We start from the raw sequence: 15,899 nt of genomic DNA on the forward strand, positions 1-15,899 counted from the left end.
CTCTATGCTTAGCAAGGACAAGGGAATGTGGCGTTTAGAGTACAAGATGATTTGTTTTCCGAAACCACAGCATTATACATTTATAACAAGTTAACGTGGTCTGATAATTTACCTAATTAGGTATCGAATACTGACGGTCACACAAACATCCACCCGGGTGTAATGAAAAACAACAAACATACGCGTGTAAATACAACCTTAATGCCGAGCAACTGCAAAACAAGCAGACTGGGCCTCTGTGTTGTGTTTTCTGAAGCCGCCGGGTGGTCTCGCTCTAAAGGTCCATTAAGAAAGGGTGCCAACTGAGGATTGTCCATCTGCTACCTGTGTGGCCCTTGAGAGCCTTATACAACCCTTTATTTTAAAGTCAGCTAATTTGGGCATCGCAGGGCCTCCAAATCACTTCCCATATGTCATTAACCTTTGCAATTATAAGTAGGCTTTATGTGTGCTATTTATACATAACAAAGTTCATACTCTCCGCCGATGGCTGGTGAAGATGATGGGCAACAGACTCGAATTCACAGATCCAGTTCCACTAATAGCACAGAGGACCAATGGGGTACAGCAAGTACATCCTCAAATATGAGCAAATATGACAGCTATATAAAAATAGCTCTCACAGCCACAGGACGTTTCTGTTACTCGCACCGCAAAGATGAATCATGAGATGCCTTAACAGAAATTTCCTTTCAACCAAAGATAATCGTGCTAACGACTAACCGCTGCATGCACTGTACTGTCACTGATATAATAATAAGAAGCAGTTTATCTCCTGCATAGGTGTATTAATAAAGTTCAGATCTTTTTAGTGGAATTTTAGTATAATCATTACCCACCAGTCATAAATGACACACAAACTGAGTACACATACTACTTAGCTTAAAAAGAAACTGAGAGAAATTGACATGATTAATCTCAGTTAGTTGTACTAACAGTACATCTCAGTTAGTTATTTAACTAACTGAGATAAATGATTTCAGATCACCGCAATGATTGCACATCTCTCTAAAAAACACAAGGGGGAGCTGCAGCGCCTGTATAAATCAGATTACTTTTAAATATGTGTTATGTGTATTAAAACTTACTGCCAGATAAACCTTGCAAAAGATTTAAATTAAATAATCACAACAATGTGTGAAAATTATTTCGCGAACAAACAAAAAATGCATGACGGTTAAATGTCAAAGTCCTAAAACAGGCAATTAAGCATCATATTTGTCGCAATTTATTAGACAAATAACCGTCAGCCAAAATTCATAAACGTTCAACTTTTGTTCAATGAACTCGTTCAGGCATAACACTGCATATTCTTAAAATATACATATTCCTATTTTGCCTTTACACGGACCACCTGCAGTACCCTCACGGACCACTAGTGGTCTGCGGACCACAGTTTGGGAATGGCCGTTCTATACGAGCTATACGAACAAGGGTTGTTCCCAGTATGTGGTTAAAAGATGGCTGTGTCTCATGTGACCTTGTTGTTTGTGCACGCTGTGACTATACAAATCACAACACATAAATAGGAAAATATTGGCGTTATTTTGTCACTTATTGGGAGCAGTATGCTAGCTGGAGCCATTTGCTTCCAGTCTTTGTGCTCTGCTGGCTAGCGGTGGGTGCGTCAGAGTTACCGCACGCACGGAGATGAATAAGGTATGTATGGACTTATCTAACTCTGGGGGATACGGCGAAGAAGCTAAAGTCCCAAAAAGTCTGCATGTTCCTTTAAACCTAATGACAGCCCTAAAATTTCAATTATAATCGCTGTTTTATAGATATAATAAAAGTAAAATCAGAAATCATACACTCGGTCAGTACAAAAGCTGTTGCTGGGGTGGTACACTTTAAAAAGTACACCTTTGTACCTAAAGAGTGCATATTAGTACCTCAAAAAAGGTACATATTTGTACCAAATGTATACATATCTGTACCTAAATGGTACATATTAGGACTTTTTCAAGGGGGAATCGTTCCTGTAAATAGTACAACCTGACATCTGCTGAATTAACCGCCTGTGACACTTGTAACCCTATTCTGTACCTCTACTCTGAAATGAAACACAGCCACTTCTGATATCGCCCTTGTAAAGCATAAGAAACAAAGACACATGGCTGTGATGAGCAGACTGAAATAGTCTTCCTGGTTGCATATGATAGCAAATCATTAACTTAGGTTGTCTGTACTAAACAAAGACAGGAGCAACACAAGGTCAAGACCGGAAATGTTAGCACTGGACTGACTTCAGGGCTATGAACTGAAACAAACAAGATCAGGGCATAGAGCGTAGGCGTCCTGTCAGATAAGCTAATGTATGCTGTTTGCCATCCAACAATACCTCACCCCTGCCTAACACATCAGCACTCCTCTCTCATCCAACTCTACAAAGATAAGACAACTCAACCGCTGCCTCTTCAAACATACCGTATCTGTAAAGACAAAGAGCTGAAAGACACTTCATCTACAATATGGCATTTACTGTACAATTACCAGTTGTTTTAGGACCATTTTAAAAAGCTTTTATCACATACCAGTTGACAAATGTAGGAGCTTTCATACGGCATAATGTATGAAACCTCCATCTGTCCGACTGGGAAGGGTAATGAGTATTAACATTTTGTTCATTACATCATTGACATTAGCTAATGCACTTTTAAATGCCAATTTAAACACCTCTGAAGTACTAGAAAATGCTAGCCTTCACAAGTCACTCTGGGGGGGGGGGGGGGTTGTCCCTAAAATCATTTCACTTAGAGCATCGTGCTTTATTTGCAAGGTCACATGCAATAATATGTTGTAATTTAACAATTTAACATACAACTTTATAGTTATTAGCCCAGAACTACAACACTGAAAAAAATGATTCATTGAATTTAATCAATTTTTTTAAGGTAAGTGGTTGCAATCGATTTATTTAAGCTACATTTAAACAAAAGCTTTATATTTTATTTTACTTTACTAATCTTTTTTGTTTAAATGTAGCTTAAATAAATTGATTGCAACCGCTTACCTTAAAAAAATTGATTAAATTCAATTAATCATTTTTTTCAGTGAACCACAACACTACACTAACACCATAACAAACAATGTGACAAACAGTACCCACTTCTGAAAGAGAGAATTTAAGTAAAACCCGTGACATCAATGTATTACACACTGTTATATTACATACTTTGCTTTGTTTTTGACCCCTTAGGACTTTAAATGTAGTTTATTGTTTCCTCAATGGCACAAAGGAAATCGCCAGGTATGAAATTGCTCCGAATGGAATTTTCATTTTCCATTTCCCATCTCAATTCCCTTGAACCCCCATCTCAACACCATCTCATATGTAACATCATTAATAATGTATGATATTGACTCAGCAAAGCCCATGCTTTTGGGATGAAGGGGTGCTCGTGCACTCCAGAAGTGTGAGGTAGAAGCTCGTCTGTTGCCAGGCAACCAGGTAGTTCCTAGTAAGCGCTTCTCCTCAGAGAAATCCCCTCGTACTATAATGCAGTAAAAGTCCAAAGTGCCGCCCCTTAAGCCCCTCCCCACGCACCTTTTATAAAACTACCCATTGCGCACATACAGTATGTGCAAAAACTGCACATAAAAACCATCAGAAAAGTCGTGATAGCACATCACATGAATTGTTAAAGCTCCATAGATCTAAATAAAAAAATAACGCTGTCATGCGGTAAAACTCACTGCTGTGCAGAAAACATGCTTCATAAGCCCCATATAAACTGATGGTCCACATTGCCATGACAACCTCAGTGTGGCGGACAAAGACCTTGCCTTTAGCAGAGTTTTTGCAATGCAGTTTTTATTTATTCATCAGTTTCTGCTTTCATCGCACACAGATAATGCAGAGCACGAACTCGGATGATTGACAGCCAAGCTGGAGCTATAACTCACATGAAACAACAGAACTGGTTGAGGCAGCTAGGTGTGAAAGATGTGGAATGGCGCCCAACAAAAGATTGTTATTTATTGTTTATATTATATCCGACCATGAAATCGCTAAGCCTTTTGATGCAAGTCAATTGGGGACTATGTCTGTAAGATGTCAGGTTTGAATTACTATTCGCTCGAAAAAGACAAAAGGTTGAGCACCCACGCAAACCATCATTTCATATAAGCCATGCAGTAATCATTAATAATTTAATTTCTGTATAAGGCCAAAGGAAATGACATCAGATGGACAGATATTTCATCAGCATCGTTTTTCACATCACACTCAGAATCTGCAGTAGATTTACTGGAGCACAATAAAATACCCCCGACTTCAAAACATACAGAGGCATCTTAAAAAAAATTCTGGTTTTCATAAGCTTGACACGAAAAGACTAAGAACATAGGGTGCTTAAAAGCCAAGATAAATGATGTGATATTTTGCTAAATAAACGTAGATGGCTAAAAAACTGGAAGTGCATTTAAAGGAATATTTCACCCTATAATGAAAACTCACCCACACCCAGCATTTACTCGCCCTCATGCCATCATCCCATGTGACTTCCTTTTTACAGTTGAATACAATTCAAGTTATATTAAATAATATCCTGGCCCGTTCTAGCTTTGTGATGGAATTGAATAATGTCCAAGACGGTCAAGCTCCAAAAAGCACATTGATTCATCATTAAAGACATCCAAATGACTCCAGTGAGTTAATATATGTTATCTGAAGCGAAACTATACATTTAGAGAGTCATCAATTCATATTTTGAACTTATTTAGCGATCAATACGTCGCTGAAGTCATACACACTTGGGATGGTATCAGGGTGAGTAAATTATCAGTGGATTTTCATTGTTATGTAAACTATTTATTATCTGCACACAAAACAATTAATGAGCCCTGGCTTTCTATGATTGTATCTGCAGTTTCCCGCAGCACATTTCAGTTAAGGCGGCCCGCCTAAGCTTGGAAACCCTACTGCCTTAAATAGGTCGTCAAAAAAAATTGCTGCAAAAAAGGCTGTCAAGTGCATCTCGGAGAATAGCGCGTACACTCATCACACGCGCGCCACACGGCTGAAATGAGAAAGAAGTAGTCTGGACTGTCACTGTCTGGAGTATAACTTGCCAGTTGCTAAAACATCTCGGAGAATAGCGCGTACACTGTAAAAAATAAAAAGTTGACTTAACTTAAATTTTCAAGGTAACTTGCTGCACAGCTTTTTTGAGTTCACTCAACTCTTGGATGATGTAGTTCACCTAACTCAATTTACTGAGTAATGTCAACTTAAACCAACAAGTTGAACCAACTTAATCTGATTAGGTAATAAGCAAATTTCTATGTTTACTCAACTCGTGACTAAGTTGGGTAAAGCGTAATTTAGTATATCCAAATTCAACTAATCTACATATTTTTAGACTGTGGGAGTGTACACAGAAAGGTCTCATAAACAAAGTCTTTGTCTGACTTAGGCCTTAAACATAATTCTTTCAAAATTACTCTAAATTCAACATATAACTAACATTAACAACATAACAACATAAATAAAGCCAGCAAACATTAAAACAGTCATCTTTTTTAGTAAATATTAATCAAAGAAGTGAACATGTCGCAATGCATGCTGGGAACCATTCCGACCATTTTTTGTTCAGATTACTCAGTTTGGCAAGTTGGGTGAACGAATTGGACAAAAACTTATATATCTAAGTCCAGTCAACAAAATAATATTTGTTAGCTGAATGATTATGCTTTTTTTCATTCAGTAAACACAAAATAATGAATTGACACCCTTCAACAAAGAAATCTTTGTTCAAGTTACTTAATTTTCTTTGTTGAATGAACATTTTAAAGTTGGATTTTCTACAGTGTACGCGCATCACACGCGAACAGCGACGCGCGCCACACAGCTGAAATGAGATAAGACGTGGTCCGTCATGTCTGGAGGATAGCCAGTTGATAAAACGCGTGTCCGTTAGAACTTTTTTTTGGTTTATTTAAGCCTGTTATTGTATTACTCTATAGTTCTTGCAAATTTAAAGTAAGTTAGCTGGTGATTTTGTTGTTTGAGCAACCTGCTAGCTAGGTTTCACATGCCTGTTGATGTTGTTGAGCGCTCTTGCTCACTTTATTTATGTGAATTATTTACATGCTACAGTAGTTACACTCCTTTAAGATAATGTCATTAATAGTGGGAAATAATCAGTTTTTACAATTTTTGGGCTATCTATCATCATTTGCCAGACATTCTACAACATCTGCTTAAGTTTGTGTTTATTAACCCTTTAGTTTCACTTCACCACGCAGCTATTCCCGTTAGAGGTAAAACATTTAATTCATTAATAATCTAGTATGTTCATTTTTTGTCATAGTTTCTTCAAAATTAAGTTTTATTTGAGTTTTTTAAATAAAAAAATTTAAATTTTCATTATGACGCATACACCCCGTCCCTTTGATTGCCGCGCCCTCGGAAACAACCACCCGCCCAACCCGACCACCTTAACTAACAAATTTTCTGCGGGAAACCCTGATCTGGCATCATATACTGTAGGGCTGCTTGGATGATGCAGTTTTGCAGGCAAAACCTTGAAGCTGTTTTGCAGTTTTGCCCTTCCAGTTTCATCAACCCGAACTCAATGTTTTTTGCATGGGGTTTTCGTTAAACACCTTAAATACGATCTAGGGTTAACACAAGCCCACAATAATTCTCATTTTATTATACAAAATAAAAATGCAAGTAGTCCCCCACTCTTGATTTTTTAAAGCTTTTACATGTCTTATAAACGGTGGTTGCTAAAAAGCCCCCACATGGGACCACAGACATTGTCGGGAACTTTAAACGTCTTAACGCATGAAGATCTCCAAAACAATGCAACATGGGCACAGTTCCCAACTAAGATTCATCCACAGAGTATTTCCTTATCAGGAAACATGTTTTTAATAAAAACTAAAAGAGTTGGAAGCTTGGTGGTGATGTCAAAAAGTCAAGCGACTGCAGTTGCATAAGGTAAGCATTTTATTTCTAGTAAATCCATTTAGACTTTTGTGTTCATCTGTGAAGATTAAGTTGTTTGGCCAAACTTGTAAGTATCATAAACTTTTGTTAAACACAGAGATTATTTTTTAAAATAATCCAAAAGTCTATGAGAAAAATGAATGGGCTTTTTGGCGAGGGAACCAGTGTCCCGCTAACTTCCCCGGGTTGGCCTACCAAAAATACATCATCCCTGCGGCACTCTATTTCAAAGCAACATTTCAGACTTGTATCAACACTTGATCCTTGGCTTTTAGCACATTTATGTTATTTGTGTGTGGTCTAAACTCACAAAGTGTGAGATGGCAGCTAAATCAACACAATAGTGAAACATCTCAGTCAGGGGGAGTCAAGTAAACAGCATGCCAGGATTTAGAAACTGATGCTTCTGTTGTGGCTCCTGTCACAGCTGACAGTATAAGCGCCCGCATTGAGAGGCAAAAAATAGAGATACAGTCCCTCAGACGACAAACTGGAAGTGCTTTTGAGAGGAACATGTAAAAGATGCTGTCGTTTACTTTCCGTTTTCACAAAAAGGAGGGAAGTTTTCCATGTTGTTGTTGGCCTTTTTATAAAGCATGCAGAAAATATCTCTCTACTTTAGATGCAGTGGTTCCCAGCTGGCTGCCGCTCTCCGGGGAGCTCCATTGTGACCTAAACAGCTGCCTCCCACCAGCCACTCAAATACCATCCTTTCTGTTCTCACCTCACATAACCACTTCACAGAGCCAGGTGGATTTGAGGTTCACCAGAGGGATCCGTCCACGGTAGCCCTCAAAATCGATGGCCACTTATTTTTTCAATTATGCCCTTTGCACCTTTGTCTTTTGTTTATAACCATCAGTTGAAAATAAATCACACGAGTCTATTGCGCCACATCCTACGACCGGATCAATACCCGCTGAGATCAACAACACCTTGGAGAATTTGCCACGCAGGATATACATTGACTGCTGTTGAGTGAATGAGTAGAGAAGGTTTTGAGTCGTACAGTCACGCAATGAGATATGTCCATTGTGTTGGGGGAATTGTTAGCCCTGTGCTGTGACCTCAGACATACAGTATAGTGGGGCCCAAAAGGGACAACACTGTAAAAAAAATGGATTTCTTTTTAAAGAAATAATTTAAAAAAATAGAAATTTTAAGACCCAAGCTTTGGTTTGGCTTACATTTTAGATTTCTTTCAGCTATTTGGGGTTAGGAAGAACCAATAAATATAATAACCAAATATTTTTATTTGAACATAAAGCAGTTCATGTTTGTGTACAACAGTTTCCAGTTACACAGAAATAAGTATTATGGTCCAAACAACAAAAAATGTGATGTCCACATAAGTGGACACACCAGGTCTTGCGAGGTTAAAACAGTACGTTTTATGTTTTATGTGTAGTTGCAGTATGAATCATTTTAGACATAGTACACCCCCATGTTTTCCTTGTCGTGACCCATATGTCTTTTGACCAATGATGTAATCAGTACAACCTCAACCATAATTTACGTATTCATTGTTTAAGAAGTACAATTAAATCACAAGAAATACATTTCTTAATACCTAAATCACTTAAAGTGATAGTTCCACGACTTTCAAGCCCAAAAAAGTGCATCTATCCTTCACAGACGTAATCCACACGGCTCCATGGGGTTAATAAAGGCCTTCTGAGGGTAATTGATGTGATTTTGTAATATAAATATCCATATTTAAAACTTTAGAAACTGTAATAACTACCTTCCGGGTCACCTGGTTCATAGATTTTTTTTTATTATATTCACTTTTTGGAATTTAGCAGCTCCTCATCTAACGTGGCCTCAGTGAAGTATCCATCCAATGCACACTTAAAAATCTATCCTTAAGAATTAGGTAATCTGGGTACTTTTCAGCTTTTTTTTTCAAATACTATGAAATTGAACATATTACTTAACTCGTATATTGTTTTATCTCATATTAAGACTCTTTTACAGCCCACGTGATCAAATAAAGGCGTGCGCATTTTGGCAACGGAAGTGGTGTTGTTCCCCAGTGGTTCTAACGTATTCATAAGCTTATATGCTCGTAATTTCTCTTGGGTGTACACGCTCGGTTTCTCAACTAAATACTAGGGCTGTCTAATGATTAATCACGATTAATCATTTACAAAACAAAAGTTAGTGTGTGTATATGTGTGTATACTGTGTGTAATTATTATGTATATATAAATACACACACATTCATAAGAAACAATTACATGTAAGTATATCTTTATTTATATATTTTATATGATATATAAATAAAAAAATATATATATAAATAAATATTTTCTTAAATGTATACATGTATGTGTGTGTACTTATATATAGATGATAATTACACACAGTACACACAGATATAGTATGCAAATGCAAACTTTTATTTTGTATGCGTTTAATCCCGATTAATCGCTTGACAGCTCTATCAAATACGTATATTTATATATCTGGCCACTGTATATTTGGCCATCTACTACGTCTTCTATCCACTCCACTATAGTACACGGATCTGGTAGCCGGATACCATTTAATAAAGTCAACTTTTTAAAATAACTTACTGTGTCTGTGTGGCTTAATCCGCTGCTGATTTTAGCCATACATTTGTTGCCAAAATGCGCGTGCATACATTGCTACGTCATCATTGTGTACAAAAAGTAAAAGGGTCTATAGTATGAAACAATTATATTTTGGACATAAGTTATGACATAAAATGAAGAAATGTTAAAGTTTTTACGTTATTTCTAGATCACTATTTAAATAAACAAACTTGTGAAATTAACAATGTTGTTAATTTCTTAGATGTCAGATTTCCTTGCTTCCATTGAAGCACGCACAATGCACTTTGTAAGTTGGGAAAACAAATACTGATAATCAGGTTTGTCTGTGCTTGTCTCAGCTGAAATGTATGGTGTTATTACAGCATAATACATAATATCAAATGTACATTTTTCGATTAAACTTCTCACTCAATTTAATTAGCTAATAATGTATTTTGGCCTTAATTAAATTAGAAAAGAACGTAAGTAGAAGTACTTAACCTCATGTTCTCATCTTTAAATGCATTTACTAAAGCTGCAATATCCAAAATCTAAATGTGTTATGATCACAGTCTGCAATATTTGCGATTGTAATCATTATTGCAGTTTTACTATTTACTTTGTTGAGATTAAAAACCATGCACAAGCTGTTGCTACGATACACTTTTCCCTACACAGTAAATGTCTCTACTCTATCAATAAAGAATTTGTTCCAACAAACAGTCTACAGATAACAGTGTTGCCCATTCTGACCCCAAATTGTTTCGGGGAACAGGCTGCCACCTGCTGTAAGTCTAAACCACACACCCTCAGTGACTTTGGCATGAATAGGTGTTTTCTACTTCAGACACCTTACCATTATCCAGCACAGGCACAGAGTGTCATAAAAATGCCAGCCAGAGCTTTTACCACCCCTGAGGATCAGTGCGAAAGTTTAAACACGCATCAACATTTACAGTCGCAACTTGACCCATGAAGCTTGTGTGCTGAAGAAACAGTTCATAAATTAGTTTCACGTATACAAGGCGTCCTTTAAAGGCGCAAAGCTGCGCTGCTGCGCCTTTGTCATTCTTGTGTATCTGAAGTCACAAAATAGCTGGAAGATGACAGGAGATAAGATTTGTGCAGGCCTTGTTAGTTCCACGTCATTGACCTAAACACTCCGTGAGCCGCAGGCCTGCGGATATACAGAAATCCTGCTGAACTGAAATTAATCCTCAAACATTTTCTAATCAGTGTGCTTTGGCTGTGACTGACTCCCCTCTCTCCATATGCCCCAGACCAATGAATCATTCAGCCGACTTTCTGCATTTATTCTTATAGCACGACTTAGACTAGCATTCACCCAAGCACTCACTTTATCAGGTCTTTTTTGAAGTCTCATATAGGAAATGATACTGTAGCACCATGAAAAACATTTTATATATATATGCTCCTGTATAGCTCAGCGGTAGTGCATTGCCTTAGCAGCAGCACATAAGGTCATTGATTTGAACCCAGGGAACACACAATGATAAAAAATGTATACCTTGTAATGCACTGCAAGTCGCTTTACATTCATATGTATGCATTAATTGTTTATACTAGTACATAAACTTCTGACGACAAAAAAATATTTCTGCATACATCTGAAAAAACAACATCAGAACGACATTTCCTCAAGAGAGCGTATTCACATCTCCAAACCTCTGCTCTGAATCCATCCATTAAACACAACGCGGATCTAATGTGGAAGTTAGAGGTGGACTTCTGACTTGTTTGTGTCATCATACAAAATGAGGCCACATGCACTCGTTCACGTCTGTGTTATGCCTTGTGTGGGATTTCAAAAACGGGAACATGCTGAGAGACTGCAATCTCTCTGTCTGTCTCTCACCCGTTCTCTGCATCTCAGAACAGACTGCCAGCACAGACTTTCTTTGTTTCTGTGCGATGCACAACCCATGACCTATCCCACAGTGCCAAGCCTCACCGTAAACCAAATACTGTAAACACATGCTTGCATTTAACGGTTAGTAGTTGTGTTGAGCCGAGGAGATAAAACCTGCATCAAAACAGCTGCTTGCTTTACCAGTGTATCAGGTAATGAAATTAACAGCAACCGTTTTAGTTGCATTGCTAATTTGTACGTTGCATAGTTATGAGTAAAACCCTCTTCATTTCCTCATAAACACTGAAAGCTTATTTTCCAAACTGCACCAACACATCTGTACTTATGACCTTCCCCTTCCTGACAGGTAAAGTCCACAAATGCACATGGCAACACGCCTGCTATTAACAGAATGAGCTTCGTCACTGTGGTCCAGGTGTACATCTCTACGGGAACCAGGCATGGCAAAATGAGCGTTGACCGACAGAAAAAGTCACATCCAGTTTCACATGACACCTCTCTGTTTGAAAGATATAAAAGAGATATTTTCTTACACAAAAAATAAAATACAAAAGTAGTTCAAAGTTTAAAGTAAAGCAGTTTCTTGTAAATAAATAGAAATAGTAAGAGGGTCATATGTTATATGAATGCAGTTTTCTACACAGTTGCACACAAACACACAATGGTAGTTCTGCCAGTGATAGCTACAATATGTCAGAGCAATGATTATTCATCACCTCTGTAAATAACAGTTATGGCCTTGCAACACGTGCCTGAGGGCGGGAAAGCTCACGTATGACTAATCAAAATAAAGATGATACATCCTTTCATCGGACAAACGTGCATGTTTGCCTCTTTTACCATACTGATGACTGATACACTTCTGGTTTCAATGCATGGCATACCAGATTGATGCAAAAAGCAACAAAAACAAAATCATTTTTGTTCAAGATAGCAGATGAAAAATAGAGGGAGAGAGATGGGAAGATAAAATGCAATTGACCCTAAATTATAATATTAATCAAATAAATAAGCAGTAGTTTTAAAAATCCAATTTTCCCTTCTTGCTTTGATGGTGGGTGAGAAATGCCTGACGCTTTCGACATTTTAATTTCAGTTGTTCAATAAATTCATCTGAATAATCAGCAGAATGATGCATACGGCCATTTCTCTAATGTGGCCCACAGAACTGCATGCATGGTGCATAGATCCTCATGGTGATTTTGATAATGATAGCAAGAGACAATTGAGCAATGTACTGCTGCCAACATATGCACACACATAAAGAAGACTTCAATAGAGATGCAAACTGCACACAACACAAGATAGCCCACACAAGTGCTTGTAATATAATATAAATTGCAGTAGGGTTTCCCAAAATTTTAACAGAGATGTAAAAGCACATTCGCAGGTATACCATGGGTCTAATTGCTCTTATAACAGCTGTCAATCAAAACGTACAGTAATGACATACACAATGCAAACCACAATGTGGCCATTATTTATGTAATGTAAGCCTAACAACCTAACAGGAAAAATACAATTTCTCTAAGTGCAATTTTCTTTTATGCCTAACCAACATAAAGCAAACCACAAAATGGAGGAAACTGTAACACATAAACGAGGCTAGCATGCCCAATTCATCATAAAGATCTATGAATCATAAGCATGCTGTTTAATCTCTATCTGGATCATAAAGTAATAACTACAAAGTGCCAGGCAGCATTTTGTGTTTCACTTCTGAAGACACTCAGCAGAGAGCTGCAGCCGCCCCTACAGCTAATGAAGCTATTTATAAAGTAGTGCTCTTAATTGCAACACTGCCAAGAGGACGCATATTTGGAAAGCTTACACCGTTGGGAGAAGAAGATCAGCTCGTATTTGTTGAAGTTTCCTGTCAAAATACATGCAGGAAGCAGCCTGCTGCCACGGCAACCAGCCAGCCATTCAGCATACACCTACAGATTTTAATTGATACCAAAAGTATTATGTCAGGTCCGGAAAAAAGCTTCATTAAGTCTGAGAGGTCTTTGTTTGATGCTTATTAGTACTAAAAGCTGATTTTGGTTAACCTGGTTGCCGGTTGGTTCAAACATGGACATTTTCTAGGTAAACCAATAAAGTTTGCCAATATTTTACACAACCATGGATTGAAACAACCCAGCTTTTATGTGATTGATGCCAATGTGGTCGCCACTTAAAAAAAACTCAAATTCAAAGAGGAACTCGAATTTCTGATTGGCTGAACAAAAACTAAGCGATTATATAAAGGATATGGGTTGCAAACTATCCTAAGACACCAGCTCCGTGGACGAGTGGTCTGTTTGATACAGAAGAAGACCACGGGCGCGAGCGCTGGATAGGGGGGCTGCTCCTCCTCATCAGACACGAGTTCCGGAGTGGTGTCCCGGGCTCCGGACCCCTGTGACTGTGAGCTCTCGTGTACGGGGACCCATCTCCTGTTTTTTTCCTCCTCCTCATCTCCGATCTCTTCACCGTGAGCAGGCGCCCTGTACAAGGCTGAAATGGGAACTCTTACCTCGCCTCTCTCCAAGTAATGAAAGTCTTCTCTCCCCTCGCCATCAGTCATGATAAAGCGTCTGACAATGGTATCCTACAGTACAACAAAATTAAGCAAAAAAATAAAAATAAGGCGGACGATGGATGTGCGTTAAAATGATTTATGTTAGCCACTTATTGTTTGTTGTCACGGCGTTGTGTAACAAAGAGAAGCGCTTGACAAGCGCATTTAAAGGAATACGATTTATCACACCTTATCTAGTTTCATATAGATTTTTTTATATATTTACATAATAAATAAACATTTTACCTCATTATTTTTACCTCAAATTTGCGCAAGCCTGCCATTAATAATAGTCTTAAATTGCCTATATAATTTTTCCACACAGAAAAGCATGAAAATGTATTTTTACACAACTTAAGTATAAATAAATAACTTACCTTATATATAAGGAATTATAGGGTCCCATAAGCATCTCCTGTACTTTCAGTGCACCGCAGACAAATCCGTTGTGATAATAAGAGACTGATACTCGTTGCGATCCATTTGTGGGATTTTAAAATGCCCCTTCACGCAGCGTAAGTCCTTAATTTTCTCCGAAATTAAAAGGTTTGGGCTGATGTATTCCAAAACATGCCAAAAAACCTCGCACGTGAGGCAAGAAAAGCCATTATCCAAAGATAAAACTGCAAATGGTTTGGCGCATCTATGTTCCTCGGGATTCTCTCTTGATGTGACACGCCAAACTTCTAGTGAGCAGCGCGCGCGAGCACGTGACGCTTCATTTAAAACATGGATGCAGAGTGCAGGCTTTAACCTCGTTTTTTCCACATCTCATATAGTAGTTTTATCAAGACTTTATATCCTCAGACATTGGTTGCGGACTTTATATCATATTTATCTGTTACAGTCAGGTATTGTCATTTTCAGATAAAAAAGCGCTGTTACTGTATGTGATGATTACGTTGTGTTACGTCGTCCTGTCACAGAAATAGTAGCGTACAGCACCTATAAAGCCGGTTTAATATTATAAACGAACTTTTAATTATATCGCCTTTTGTGTATACAGGATATAAATGATGTTTAAAAACCATTTCTTTCTATTTATATTTGTGTTAATATAACGCAACTACTTAACAGATAATCGTAACAGATAAATAGCCTATATCTAAATGTAAACTAAATTGAGCGAAATTTCTTTGAAGATGTTAATGAAAATAATTGCAATTATTGACTTGACACAATATATATTGATTAGATTATTGATTGGGGTACTATGGAAAGGATGAGGATTTTGCAGTTTTTAAAATCTCATGTGAATTGGATTAAGGTTGCCCAATAGGGCATTGCAAGCATTCAACATTACTACATCTTTAACTACTACATTTTCTGTACATTTCTGGTTTAATAAACCATTTGTTTCAGTATGACTCAATATTGCCTTCAAAACGCTGGACATTGTGTAACCCAAATTTGCTTTTAAAAATCCTTGAAAAAAGGGTGTTTCTTTCACAGCATACAGTATCACTGTTTCCATGGTATCGCAGACTGTCAGCAAATGAATTGTAAAAAAAGCAACTCCAATAGATCAATTATTTCTCAGAGATGATCAATACTCTGCTCCTGGGAAATGACCTCTTAAGCTTAAGGTAAGCATGTGGTCCCCACTGATAGCAGCACTGTGCACATGTGTTGTAAAACAGCAGTAAAATATACATACTGAATGTATTATTGAGAGGTAGTGGTGAGCCTACATGCTTTTCATCCACGCTCAAGGCATCTTGTTAATGAGTGCAGCAAAACATTAAAAAAAGGCTTTAAATGATATCATAAAAGCCAAAAGTTTACAATGTACTGTACTGAGATCGAAAGCGCATCACTTTTCCAACATCAACTGCTGTACCTAATGGACAAGAGTTAACTTTGACAGAAGCTAATGACTCTCTGAGCTGCTGCATCTAACTCTTCACAATCACGGCATTAATTGAAGAT

At 37.7% G+C, this 15,899-nt stretch overlaps 1 protein-coding gene across 1 annotated transcript in view; it reads right to left on the minus strand.

Annotated features, from left to right (window-relative positions):
• The window catches only part of cacna1ha (calcium channel, voltage-dependent, T type, alpha 1H subunit a), a 113,942-nt gene extending 99,255 nt beyond the window's left edge, over positions 1-14,687 (minus strand). Inside the window, exons 1-2 of the mRNA XM_055191472.2 lie at positions 14,348-14,687; positions 13,661-14,000 (exon numbers count right to left, since the gene is read on the minus strand). Coding sequence (XP_055047447.2) covers positions 13,661-13,976 — 316 coding nt within the window. The 5' untranslated portion in view covers positions 13,977-14,000; positions 14,348-14,687. The remainder of the gene's footprint in view (positions 1-13,660; positions 14,001-14,347) is intronic.
• Between the last annotated feature and the right edge of the window lie 1,212 nt (positions 14,688-15,899).

Source organism: Misgurnus anguillicaudatus, chromosome 19 (genome assembly GCF_027580225.2).
Source record: "Misgurnus anguillicaudatus chromosome 19, ASM2758022v2, whole genome shotgun sequence".
Taxonomy (NCBI): Eukaryota; Metazoa; Chordata; class Actinopteri; order Cypriniformes; family Cobitidae; genus Misgurnus; species Misgurnus anguillicaudatus.